The following is a 12,958-nucleotide window of genomic DNA, read 5'->3' on the forward strand; positions in this document are numbered from 1 at the left end:
CCGCATAATATACACACTCGGGCCTTTTCGTTTCAATCGTACTGTATAAATCACCATTATTGTCAACGCCCAAACATTTGAATAACACCGTTCGATCATCTCATGAACAACATATTGATGTTAGGCTAATAGTCCAAGTTTTGTGATAGCAGCATGTTCAAACTCGTCTTGATTGAAGACTTGTACTGGGTATCGAGAAGTGAAAACTTGATGGGCCATGACATTGAGTTACAGAAATGGCCTCTCCTCCATAACTTTCCATATTGGCAATAGTGTGGCCTACGTCCAGAGCACCATCAAGCTCCATTCTTTATCAGCACTCTATCCAGAGTTCAACGTCCAACTTCAGCTGCATCACTGTCTGGCTGCACACTAGCATCTCCTGCTTCAGAGCCATCACAATATCCTTCATAGCGTCCTCAAACTCTCCTGTATCAGCAGAGTCGTCGTCTTGCTGCTCGTCGCCAGTTTGAAAAATGCGTAAATAACCAACCTCTTCATTGGCCACTATTTTGCCATTCAAGCATTTGCTAACGATGGCAGCACGGTTGAAATGTCAATCTCGCTCTTCAACTAGACTACAGTGGATATTAGCTTGTTTCTTCCTCTTTCTCCTCTTCGTAAACTCCATACAATGTTCATGGTTCAGAGTTTTTAGCTGAAGCATTTGCAATAGCCTGGTACGTACCAACTCTCTTTTTATCTCCTCCTGATTCAACATGAATCCGTTTGTGTGGTGAGCTTTGTATTGCCAAAGACCTTTACCTTTCCAACTCACGCGAACACCACGAAACATTAAGAACAAAATTCACAAAGAGACTTGCTGGCAGACTTCAAATAAGCTTTTATTTCCACTCCCTCCAACAAAAACAAACCCTTCTCTACACTCCTCACGCATTTATAGTCTTGAATATCGCCATCCCATCCGACGCGGTAACAACCGCAACCCCCTCTCTCCCAGCATCCCGACACCATCTGCCTTCCTTCATCTCGGTCTGTCCCTGATGAACAAACAACAGTTGTGGAGGCACATCGACTTCTTTCTTGGGTCCCGTACCCAACACCAATTCTTCCTCAGGGTCTCGTTCAAGGGACAAGTCCCATATTGTCGTGGTATCGTCTCCACATGTAAGCAGCAGGACTGATGCATCGACTGGATGCCATTCTATCGATGTTATGGGTTTCTTGTGCCAGGAGAAGGTGGCGGCTGGTACCGGTGGTGTGGAGTCAGTTACTTGCTGGAACTGACGGAGATCCCATATGCTGAATTCACCGGATTCACTTCCGGAAGCAAGGAGGTGCGATACAGATCTAATGACAAGAAGCGGGGGAGTTTCAAGTCAGTTTGGCATTGATTCGTTTACATCTATTTCCTTTTTTCCTTCGTAACAACGAAATGCAAAAACGGTTTCATAAATGAACTTGGATGTGGTGCCAAAAAATTTAGTGCACATAATCAACGAGAAGTAATGAATACATGCGTGGAGATGGCCTTGAATTGATCTCGCTTGACAATCCCGTACAGCCATAGCACAAACTGATTATCACAGAATGGCGACTTGATAATGGGAAGCGGTACAAGCTTTTGTGTTGTGTTGCTTTGAAGACAAAATCTGCCTTGTTTTAGCGCTGGTTTTTTTGTGCATCAAACTCACCGATTCCAAGAAACCACATTAACATCACTAGCATGGCATGTGACGCTCAGTTGAGCCTTTCCTCTCTTCTTGGCTCTGGCATCCCATATCTTTACAGTCCCATCAGCAGAGCATGATGCAAACACATCCTTTTCTGTTGGCGACCATTGCAAGTCTTCGACCGACGCGGTGTGTGCCAAGAAGGGAGTGGTTTCGGTTTCGAATGACGATGTAGTGCGAGATGTTAAATATATATTGTTGGATACGTCGCCGGTTAGTAACCTAAAAAACATCCAGTTGAGCTGAGCCCACAGCAAAAAATGTCCGCTGTTCATCGATGATTCACCTTCCAGATGTGAGCAAACTCCAATCCATAGCATATCCTTCCACTCGTTTATGATCAACTATTCCAATAGGAGTGGCTGCTTCCTTTGGCACGACATAACCAGGAGAATCCAGTGCATTGACGTATGGAGCGACATTCCATATTCTCACTTGTCCTACTTCAGACCAAGCCGCCACTAGTTGTATGGACGGATCCTGATGTGGCATAGCCCTGACTCTATTTATACCAGCAGTTTGTGGTATGGTCTTGTATTCCAGTATCGGGTCGTCGTCGAGATCAGATTCATGGTCTGAGTCGTCGTCTTGCATTTCTAGAAAGAAACAACGAGACGGTTTTAGTCAGGAAGCCACACCAAAAAATCACCTTCCATTTATATGCTTACGCACCGTTATCATCATCGTGCTTTGTCCGGTGCAGTTGAGAAGCCTTCATTATATACACCTTATTATCCTTTGGCCGCTCGGCTTGAGATCCAGATACCATGTATACGGAGACTGGGTATCCAGAAGTAGGCACAGGCGAAGACAGAAAGTCGAGGGACAGACATGGCCACTCGACACCCATAAAGTGCAGCATCTCGTACGCAGAGTTGTCTGGTACGAGCACTTCGCCTTCATCGAGGGCCTGGCCTGGTAGATATACCTGCAGAAAAAAGTGCTGTTAATACGTGCGTGCCTTGGTAGCAATGTGGTTTTTGTGCCGAGTGTCGAACTTACATCTAGAGCATCCTCAAGCTCTTCCTCGTCGTCCAGCTGCTTTTCTGCATCAACGTCCATATCTAGAATGAATGAAATTAGCATCTTTCAAGTTCACATCCAGCACAAAAATGTGTCTCATATACACCTTCATCCTCATCATCACTGTCCTGATGTACAATTACATCTCCTTCCTCGTCGTCCTCCTCATCGTCGTTATCATCCTCCCAAGCATCCTCAAACTCTCCTATGTCGTCGGCATCATCAGCCTGATCCTTTATAGCTTGGGAGTGTACGGACGACTCGACTTGTTCCTTTGCGAGCTTTCGTATTGGAGTGGTTGCTGGCGATGGCAAGGCGGTCGAATGTTCACTTTCTTGAGGAGCTAGTGAGCTCTGCTCGTCCTGTCTCCTCTTCTTGCCCATTTTTTGTATGAAGCGATTGAATTTTTTTTTTGGTGAAACAGATCAGCAAAAAAAAGGCCAAATCCAACGTTTTAAAGCCATCAAATGCCTGCAATGAGCAGTATTATGCTCTCATGGCTTATAATAAGCTTAATCACGTATATAGTACCCATGGAACTGCTCAAGAGTGAGAAATTCGCTGTCGCGCATGCTAGTCACGAATCTTTTCGTCAGTGGCGAGTTGCGGATAGATGTCATTGTGAGATCTCGCGTCCATTTAATATCAAGAATTGATATCCACGCTTTGTTCGCTCGCCTTTGGCACTGCAAATTTCTCTGACATGTGTTTAAGGACCAAAAAAAAAAGGAGACCAGTCTCATAACCAAGCTGAATTACAGGCAGAATAAACAAGGGACGATAGACTCATAGCAATGGCATCCGTCAAGACTGCTCTAGACACTTCAAAGAGGATTGCCTTCATTGGTATGTCGTTATATTTCTCCATTTTTGCAAACAAGGCAGTATTGACCTGCCATTCATGTTACGATGCAAGACGTACACACGTACTGACTATTCGAACAATATCCTTACAATCAGGTGGTGGCAACATGGCTTCAGCAATGATAGGAGGTCTCCTAGCAAATGCATATCCTGCAAGCAACATTGTCGTCTCGGAACCAATCCAGGAACGAGCTGCCCATCTCAAATCCCACTTCAAAGTCGGCGTGGCCTCAACAAACGAAGACGCCGTCAACTTTACCGGCCACTACTCTCAAAAACCAGCTGACATCGTCATACTTGCTGTAAAACCCCAAGTCATGAAACCCGTAGCCAGCAGTATCGCAAAAGTGTGCCAATCTATACGCCCGCTCGTAATCACCATTGCTGCCGGAATACGCACTCCAGATCTGAATCGCTGGTTGTCGAGTGACGAGAATGGAGTCCAGCTGCCATCTGCTCGTAATATCGCACTTGTACGAGCAATGCCAAACACCCCGGCATTGGTATTAGAAGGTGCTACTGCTCTATTCGCAGGTCTAGGTGTCACCCAGCAGCAAAAGCAGGAAACGTATAATGTCATTGACTCGGTATCCAATCGTACATATTGGGTCGAACAAGAAAATCTATTGGATGTCGTTACCGCCCTATCTGGAACCGGCCCAGCATACTTCTTCTTGTTGATTGAATGCTTGGAACAGGCTGCAGTACAACTAGGTCTGCCTAAAGAAGTGGCTAAAGGTTTGGCTGCTCAAACTGCCCTGGGAGCTGGTAAAATGGCCATATCCAGTCCCTTTGAACCACGGGAATTGAGACTGCAAGTCACGTCTCCCAATGGTACTACTGAAGCTGCTATGAAGCTACTCGAATCTGCTGGTGTACGTAAAATGTTTGCTCAGGCCGTCGTAGCTGCCATGAATCGTAGTATCGAGTTGGGTGAATTGTTTGGCAAGGACAACCAACCGGTAAGTTTGATGTAGTGGACGTCTTCGTGTCTGGCAAAGCAGTACGTTGTTATCCCTCGTTTACCTTTTTTTGCACAGGTTTACATCAACGATCCAAAAAAGATAGCTGCAGTAGCTGCCCCAGTTAAACCAACTGTAAGCAAACTATAAAGTCTCTTCACACAAAAAGGAGCTACAACTTGTTTTTTGAGCATGTCGCAAGCATGAAGGACGTAATAGAAATGCATACAGTTTGGAACGACCAACTCTTTTTTTGCGCGTGTCGTTTTCGCACAAACATCACTTTCGAGCCGTAACAATCGCTGCGATGGACACGGATCTAAATGCATTGTTTGCCAAGCATACGGTCGTTGGAACTGCATTGCTGAAAAAGAATAAGGAGATCATCGCATCTGCAAAGATTGAACAACTTCAACAGGCTGTTGAGGCTGCTTCACCGCCAGACACGCCAAAGAAGCGAAAGAGAAGCTCAAACCCTGTAGAAGAGGTATTACAACGAAACTCTATTGCTTGATCTCATGTTTTCATCTACTCAATCTATCCGCATATTGACATCAACTTTTTTTTTGAAAGATCGAAGCTACACCTAAAAAGGTGAAATCCAGCAAAAAGGCATCAAAGAAGCATCAACCGGACGATGAAACTCGTAGTGATCAAGATATAGAAGCTGCTGCTGAGGATGTCGTTATGGAAGACGTGGTGTTAGTCGAGCCAACACCTGTAGTAAAAGCACCTGTGGAAGAAAAGAAGGTGACTCGACCGCCTAAAACATCTGGCAAGAAGGTGCCTGTTACGGATAGTCCTGAGAAACTTGCCAGGACTATCTTTGTGGGGAATGTCAGTACGGATGTCCTCGAGAAGGTGAAAATAGTGTTTGCACACTCTTCGCGATTGTGGTTTTTTTGCTACAGTAGTTGTACTAATCCACCAATCATATATTATCTCTCCTGTCCAGGCCGTATTAAAAGAATTCAAGGCCATCTTCTCCACGTACGGCCGTATCGAATCAATCCGATTCAGATCACTAGCATTCTCCATTGCACTTCCCCGAAAGGTATCCTTTATAGCCAAGAAGCTACATCCAGGTCGTGATACGTGCCACGCATATATCGTTTACGCTCCCACGGAACCATCATCAGATAAAACCAACACCACTATAAAACCAGCCCAAGCAGCCCTCGCTGCAAACGGAACCGAATTCCATTCCAAACACCTCCGTGTAGACGGCCTTTCCACCAACGCCGAAAAGCACGACCGTAAACGAACCGTGTTTGTTGGAAACCTAGACTTTACCATCGCGGACGAGACACTACGGGCTGCATTTGAATCATGTGGTGATATTCACGCCGTGCGTGTTGTACGTGACAAGAAGACTAATCTGGGAAAAGGGATTGGGTATGTCACATTCACGGACGTGTCGTGTGTGTCGATTGCGCTGAGGATGGATGGTTTGGAGATTGCGGGACGGCCGGTGAGGGTTAGTCGATGTGAAAAGGAGAAGGTGAAGGAGGATGATAGGATTGTGTGGGAGGGTGCGAGGTCAAAGAGAGGGGATGTGGGGACTAATAGTAAGAAGAAGGGGACAAAGAAGAGGAGGGAGGCTGAGAGGAAGCATGGTGGTGGGAAGAGTAATAGTAGTACGGGTGGTAGTAAGGGTGGTAAAGGTCCTGCTAAAGGCCATTCCAAGGGATTGAAACGCAAGTAGTGTGTTGTGTAGTGTCGGTAATAGATTTTTGCATGATGTGAATATTTGCATATGTGTTTTTGTTTCTGTGCTGCTTTTGCACTTTTCTGTATAGGTGAAACAATTCCAGTTGGACAGTAGTCATTGAGATCAGGACTATACTGACAGATGCCAGATGGTTTTTGAGAGCTCTCGGTTGATTTTTTTTGTTTTGTTGTGTGCTCAATTGATTTCACAGAATCCTTAAAATGTATCCAATATTTCATTTCAGCCCCTCAACCCAGATAATTATTACTCACCATATCAACTCTCTTAGCGGAACACATTCCATCTGCCGAAGAGTTTCAACGCTCTCCTTCTGTGTGAAAAGGACGTGTTTGTTCTGTGGTTTGCTAATGGATTTGCCTGCGATGCTAGAGCTAAGAAGAGGCACAAGGCTCGGTCCAGCATGCAAGATCATACCAGTTATAGTGGCGTTATGGCTTGGAAAGGGTACGCTGACAAAAAAAAAATCCATGGAATCCGTGTGTATAGGCTTCGAAGCCAAAACGGTCTTGTAATTCTTCCCAGGACCAAGTCTCCATTCTGTGATGACCAATTTTCGATCATACATGTACGGTATTATCAAGTGAGATCAGCCGATGCCATCTCCAAACCACGTATACAACTCTCTCGTTGACTGGGAACACAGAATGTTTGGCAAGACACATTTCATGTGGTGAAAGCCTTGACTTTCTTTGACCAAGGACTTATGTGAAATCCGTAAAGTCACCAAATACACACGACCAGTACCACCAGCCACCTTCTAATGGCACAAGAACCCAACAACCTTCCTCATCGGAACCGACATATGTACCCTGCCTCCGTTTTCAGCAGATGACACAACGACTACATGAGATTCATCTCGAGCCGACCTGTGCCAAATCAGCTGCGTTACGGGCCACCTTTCATTTCAATCCCCAGTACTAATGTGACCGTGACCACCCTTGAAACCCATTGCTCTACCTTCATAGGTGCAATTGTGTGTATATGAGATGAAAAATGTCATTACAATGAATAAAACAAAGTCCTGCAATAATCAGCGTGCGTTTCCCGATTCTCGTTGCAACCTAAGAGCTAGAGTGTTAGGATCAGATCCTTAAATCACATTAGTTCGTTCATACCTCCTTAGATATGTGGTAGACACCAGATTCCAGGTTTGAATATACGTGTCTACACAGCGACTAAGACAAGTCTGAGAGGAAAGTGAGAGAGGTTAGGCTCAAAAGTCGACAAAGAGGACGTTCCGTTTCGTGTATACCGTTTCAGTGGTATCTAGTCGAGATCCAGGCTTCAACACACATTTCTCAAAGCATCTATAAAGATGAAAGTGGAGTCTTTATACGCAAATTGACATCGTCTCATATCGAATCCAACGTTGAGCGTACTTTGTGTTGATGCGCTATGAAAAAAACACGTCAGAACCGTAGGTCTGCGAGATAAAGGAGGAGGGCTTACTGCTAGTAGTTCCTGAAAGTTCTGTTGAGCTAGTTCAGATCGCACTTGGTTCATGACCTGCGTTTTCTATGAACAGAAAAAAGTTGACCATCAGCATCGTTGCAGGTAACTGGCCTAGGAAAGAACTGAAAGCGAGCAGGTTACAACGGTACCTGCGCTGCATTGACTCCCGACATATTCAGGGAAACAAAGAAGGTGAGTGCTTGATCTTGTTACTCTACGTTGTTGTTGTGTGAGAACGTTTGGAGGCGATGCGCACATAAGATGAATATGTGAACTGTTCAATTGATATAATGAATATATTACATCACTAGGCGCATCTATATCAGTGGAAACAAACGTGAGGTGGAAGCATTCTTCGCCAAAGAATTCAGCATTTACTCAAAATTTCAACTCCAGCCTGATTTCGAGGATTCTGACAATCTGGACCACAAGCTGGATCTGAAACAAGCTTCCAGAGCAGCGATTCCATTACCAAACGATATAGGGACGTCTTCTTCGACGCCATCAAAGAAGAAGAAGCTCTATGGAGCCAAATCAGTCTATACCTCCTTCATGACCAACACATTGAATGGCAAATCACCGCCGCCCTCCTCGGCACGGCCTTCAGCATCGGCTGCTGCTGCATCTGCAATCACATTCATATTCACAAACGGCGTCCCGGCCCGATTCCGTATGGCATCGAGAATCGCACTTGTGGTAGTCACCCTTATCGTAATATACGCTGCCTACCATTCGCTCGGGACTGCATTCTCATATATACGAGAGCTACCGTTATACTTCCATGTATTGCTATTAATCAATCTGGGGTTGTGGTGTGGAGCTACCAACATACATATCCTTAGTGTGTTTGGTATTGATGCTGCTGTACTCTTGGAAACTGGAGCAGGTGGCCCGACACAGGCACTGGATAAGATATCACTGGCCATGTCGTCAAGTCCACCGTATACGCCTCTAAGCCCAACGGCTAGTCCCAACAACCTGCCATTCTCAGATAATAATATAGACGATGGAAAGGCTGTATCTGGTCCTCTTCTTGCTCAGCAAACGGGATGGATTCCACGGGACATGTATACGCTTGCTCTAATAATAAGTTGTGTGACGGTCTTGTCGCTGGCTGCATTTGGTGGAGCTGCTTCGAGATGGGGTGAACCTGCTGCTGAACGAGTAGCTGCTGCTACGTATGCTCTGATTCTAATATTGACATTCTTGCCATTTGATACTTTATATCGTAACTTGCGGGTCAAGTTCTTGAGGTAATGGCTCTATTGTTTGCAAACAGCGTCTTCAAGTTTCATACTCACCTCCTTTTGTTCGCAATTCAGGTCTCTGAGACGTATTGCATTTGGAACACTATACTCGGAAGTGCCGTTCTGTGATGTCATATTGGCTGATATATTGACCTCCTATTCTCGAGTCTTTGGAGATTTGCAGATTGTATTTTGGACACTAGTTATGCCAGATGAAGAAATCGTGCCTGCTGCCAGAGCAGGTCATCCGGGAGATAAGACTGGCACTGCTGTAACTGTAGTAGCTCCGACATCTATACTTGGCTCATGGACGGACTTGGTTGCCCCGATACTGATCAGGTAGTAAAAAAATTTCTCCAAGTGATGAATCCATCATTGCTAACAACGTTACTTCAACACCAGCGGTCCCTTCTTGTTTCGGTTACGACAATGTATATCTGAATATAACCTAGCTTCGGAACCTGCAGCAAAGAATCGACACTTGGCCAACGCTGGGAAATATCTGTCAGCTATACCCGTCATCATGTCGTCATTTATGATCAATTGGCTGCGGATGTCTTATCGTGGTGCTGCCTTTTCATCAAGTGGGCTGAGCGCTGAAGAGTTGCTCAAGGCTGAATGGAAGCTCGACTTTGCTGTGGGCATTTGGTAACGCGCTTATACTCTTGTTGTTGCCCTCAAGCAATCTCTCACACATCGTTCAATACAGGGTCTTCTTCTCAATCGTGAATTCGCTATTCTCTATATATTGGGACTTGATAATGGATTGGTCATTGTTTAGGAGGCGGCATCGTCACTTGCCAGCCTTCCCTAGGTTTCTGAGACCCATACTTCACTTCAAGCACCCCGTGGCATATTACGTTGCCGTCGTAATCAATGTAATGTTAAGGCTGTGTTGGACTATCAAGGTCCCACTCTTCTTTGCTCTAGTGGATGCAACAGTGAAACCTTCAGCACCTGGAGTTAGGCCTGAAGAAGAGCAGATCCCAATGCTGCTTGGAGTTGATTTGGCTCTCAAAGTAGCTGAGGTGCTTAGGAGGTGGTTGTGGGTGTTTTTCCGTATTGAACGTGAATTGGTGTCGAAGGGGTACTCTCAGATGGAAGATACACCATAAAACGATCAGAATAAGCTGTAGATTGGTAACAATGGAGAAATGTAAGTTGATGGAGTAGATTTTTCATATGTAAATGATACCATAACAAATAGATGTACTTTGCAGAACTTTCGGGCGTGACAACGTTTTGTGCCGCCCTTAGCATATGCGATCAGAACTTTCAACCTGGCATGTTATTGCGAGTTTGAGTCGAGAGCCCATAATTCCGCTTGCGGTTAGAGATCTTGCAAGTTTGGTGCTCTTCCCATTATCAAGCTTTCGTTCTTTCACATTTACAGAAACCCCTTAAACAACAGCAGACCAGGATGAATACCGCTTCGAGACAGAAGGCGTCAACTCTGACAAGGCAAGCAGCTACCAGCCAACCCATGGCAGCCCCGCAGCAAGTCTCATGGTCGCCTCCGGCAGTTGAAGAAAGACCTGGTCGAGCTGTTACAAACGATACATTAGGCAGGAACAGGAAGCGTTCCAAGTCTAGAGACATGGCTCTCAAAAAGATTGGAATACTGCTAAGCTATTCCGGAAAGGGATACTACGCTCTTGAAAAGTACGTACTGTGCAAACACACACATTTGATCATTTCGATGACCACCCAAAAGCTTATCATAAACGACATGAGGCACTAACCCAAAACTGGTTGACCACGTGTAGGGCGAAAGGCCAACGGACTATTGAGGGCGATATCATTACGGCGTTGGAGACTTTGGGGCTTGCACAAGGCGTACGTTTTGGGAGTGTGGAAGACTTGGCGTTGGTTCAGGAAAGGCTGGCAACACATGGGCTAACGGCTTTCAATGATTCTTTTGTTAGCAATCGCTTCGAATCAGTCGTAGTGGGAATACGGTTGAAGGTGGACATGCTGCTCGACAAGTTTTGTCGTTGGAGATAAGTGTACTTAGTCGATTTTATTCTGTTTACAAGAAGAGGATAGCTTTCCTCTACCCTCCACAAATTACATTGTGAACAAGAAACTCACAGTATATTTTGTCCCCTCCACGTAGTCGATGACGACAAACCCTACGTCGTTGACACTCTCAACCAGCTCCTCCCCGAACAAATCCGAATCTGGGGACTGGTCCGCACAGTGCAAGACTTTTCCGCCCGTCGAAACTGCGATTCTCAGACATGGACATACTGGCTCCCCACATATTCCTTCATACCACCACCAGCAACAACAGCATACGCATACCCACCCCAACGTGAAGAATATCCCATGCCCCCTCCAGAACCACAAGGTGATAACGGTCTCCTCTCGGGACTCCGTAAAATGACGATTGGCAGAACACGTCGTAAATCATTATACGGGTCGTCTGGACTAGCGCTACCGGGCGAATCAGCAGATCCACTTGATGCTGTTCGTAGCGCTGGGTCTGGACAGATGGCTACGCCACCTGCGTCTCCACGATCACCGAGTGGTGCGAATAGTCGGCCTACGTTGCAGCAGGGGCCGATTGATATCGCGCCGCCCAGTGAGCAGGAGTTGTTGCGGATGCAGCAGTACCGTGCTTCTCCACAGGTATTTTGCTGTTCACCCTCATCGTTTTTCTGAGCATCGCCTTTTTGTAGCTGGAGTTGGTTTAAGACCATCTTTCTTGTTTAGCAACTGGACGCATTACAACATATGATGGGAATGTATCGCGGGAGCCATAATTGGCATAACTATGTCAGGAATGGGAGTTATGAGGAGATGGGACATGATATGGTTCAAAACGTGATGGTATGTGGCCCACTCGGATTTGCGGTTTTTTTTCTCATAATCTGACAACTTTTGATATTCGCCAGTGCTCACCGCCAGAGTATCATAACAATATGGAATGGGTTCGAATCACTTTTACGGCAGCAAACTTCCACAAGGTAGCCCACCAAAAAAAAGTACAACCATCATACTGACGGACCCACACTGACTTTGGTCATTTCCCTAGTATCAAATACTTAAAATGGTAGCCCTCGCAGTCCTCATCATACGAACCAACACACCCCGGTCTATCGTCGCCAACAGTTTCGGATTTGCAAATATCGACATTCCAGAAGCACCGGCATATTCACTGGTCCTCGAAGACTCGAAATACGACGGCATTAACGGTGAAATGCAGAAACTTATTTCTGCGTCATCGACATTTGCTACTACGTTGGGGACTATAAAGTTTGCTCCTTACAATGTAAGCTCGCAGGCAGTTATCATGTTTGGGCGATATGTTTCCTTTGGTAGTGACGATTTTTTACCATTCATTAGCCACAAATTGAAGAATTTAAGCAACGATTCATCTATGAGGAGATATTCAACGATGAAGCTGAAATCATGGGCTTTGAGGCATGGATGCGAACACTGGACAAGTTCAGTTTCTTGTATCATTATCTGAATCCAAGGGGTGTTTTGGATTTGTCTGAAGTAAGCTAATCGAGAGCTTCGGCTCTTACATGTTTATGTGGTGTAAGATGTCTAAAACGTTTTCTCACTTCTTAGTTCCAACGTGGCGGAAGATAAATACCTCTAGAACTCTAGAGTAATATGGAAACCTCAATATCGGCTGCGTAATAATGTTACCTTATAATATCTGTACCCAAACTAGCAAACATTTGTAAACCTGAAATGAATCTGTGCATCAAGAATAAGAAACAGAAAGTTGTTATGATGGTAGATCGTGACATGCGCGTAATTTACAGTTTAGTGTACTCTTATATAGCTTGTTGCAAGAACTTTGGTGATGATTGTCGGAGTTGCGTCTTCCAGCAGTTCTCTCACAAAACTGTACATCACTACACTGTTGGGCTTATCGAAGATACATGGCGCTCACAGTTAGACTCGTGTCAAAGATAATAATCTACCGTATCATTTAATCTAATTGAGAAAATACCCACACTCGCCCTC

General features: G+C 45.3%; 5 protein-coding genes across 5 annotated transcripts; 3 read left to right on the forward strand and 2 right to left on the reverse strand.

Annotated features, from left to right (window-relative positions):
* Positions 1 to 890: 890 nt before the first annotated feature.
* On the reverse strand, positions 891 to 3,100 carry SmJEL517_g03668 (uncharacterized protein; the record flags this gene model as incomplete). Its single annotated transcript, XM_031169596.1, has 6 exons — positions 891 to 1,311; positions 1,656 to 1,916; positions 1,981 to 2,290; positions 2,367 to 2,622; positions 2,697 to 2,758; positions 2,824 to 3,100. 6 exons carry the CDS (start codon positions 3,098 to 3,100, stop codon positions 891 to 893), a joined length of 1,587 nt encoding a protein of 528 aa, XP_031024474.1.
* Positions 3,101 to 3,511: 411 nt separating this feature from the next.
* PRO3 (pyrroline-5-carboxylate reductase) lies at positions 3,512 to 6,248 on the forward strand (the record flags this gene model as incomplete). Its single annotated transcript, XM_031169597.1, has 6 exons — positions 3,512 to 3,563; positions 3,678 to 4,543; positions 4,622 to 4,678; positions 4,884 to 5,030; positions 5,117 to 5,404; positions 5,499 to 6,248. The coding sequence occupies 6 exons, from the start codon at positions 3,512 to 3,514 to the stop codon at positions 6,246 to 6,248; spliced, it is 2,160 nt and encodes a 719-aa protein (XP_031024475.1).
* Positions 6,249 to 7,305: 1,057 nt separating this feature from the next.
* Positions 7,306 to 7,900, reverse strand: SmJEL517_g03670 (uncharacterized protein; the record flags this gene model as incomplete). Its single annotated transcript, XM_031169598.1, has 6 exons — positions 7,306 to 7,336; positions 7,391 to 7,461; positions 7,528 to 7,582; positions 7,655 to 7,668; positions 7,725 to 7,790; positions 7,877 to 7,900. The coding sequence occupies 6 exons, from the start codon at positions 7,898 to 7,900 to the stop codon at positions 7,306 to 7,308; spliced, it is 261 nt and encodes an 86-aa protein (XP_031024430.1).
* Positions 7,901 to 8,279: 379 nt separating this feature from the next.
* SmJEL517_g03671 (uncharacterized protein) lies at positions 8,280 to 10,089 on the forward strand (the record flags this gene model as incomplete). The annotated part of the gene is made up of 4 exons (XM_031169599.1): positions 8,280 to 8,980; positions 9,050 to 9,313; positions 9,377 to 9,622; positions 9,684 to 10,089. 4 exons carry the CDS (start codon positions 8,280 to 8,282, stop codon positions 10,087 to 10,089), a joined length of 1,617 nt encoding a protein of 538 aa, XP_031024429.1.
* A 305-nt stretch (positions 10,090 to 10,394) lies between these two features.
* On the forward strand, positions 10,395 to 12,574 carry SmJEL517_g03672 (uncharacterized protein; the record flags this gene model as incomplete). The annotated part of the gene is made up of 9 exons (XM_031169600.1): positions 10,395 to 10,636; positions 10,741 to 10,810; positions 10,900 to 10,978; positions 11,091 to 11,605; positions 11,690 to 11,806; positions 11,872 to 11,943; positions 12,012 to 12,248; positions 12,323 to 12,478; positions 12,554 to 12,574. 9 exons carry the CDS (start codon positions 10,395 to 10,397, stop codon positions 12,572 to 12,574), a joined length of 1,509 nt encoding a protein of 502 aa, XP_031024432.1.
* Positions 12,575 to 12,958: the final 384 nt, after the last annotated feature.

Source organism: Synchytrium microbalum (genome assembly GCF_006535985.1).
Source record: "Synchytrium microbalum strain JEL517 chromosome Unknown SmJEL517_scf0020, whole genome shotgun sequence".
Classification (NCBI taxonomy): Eukaryota; Fungi; Chytridiomycota; class Chytridiomycetes; order Synchytriales; family Synchytriaceae; genus Synchytrium; species Synchytrium microbalum.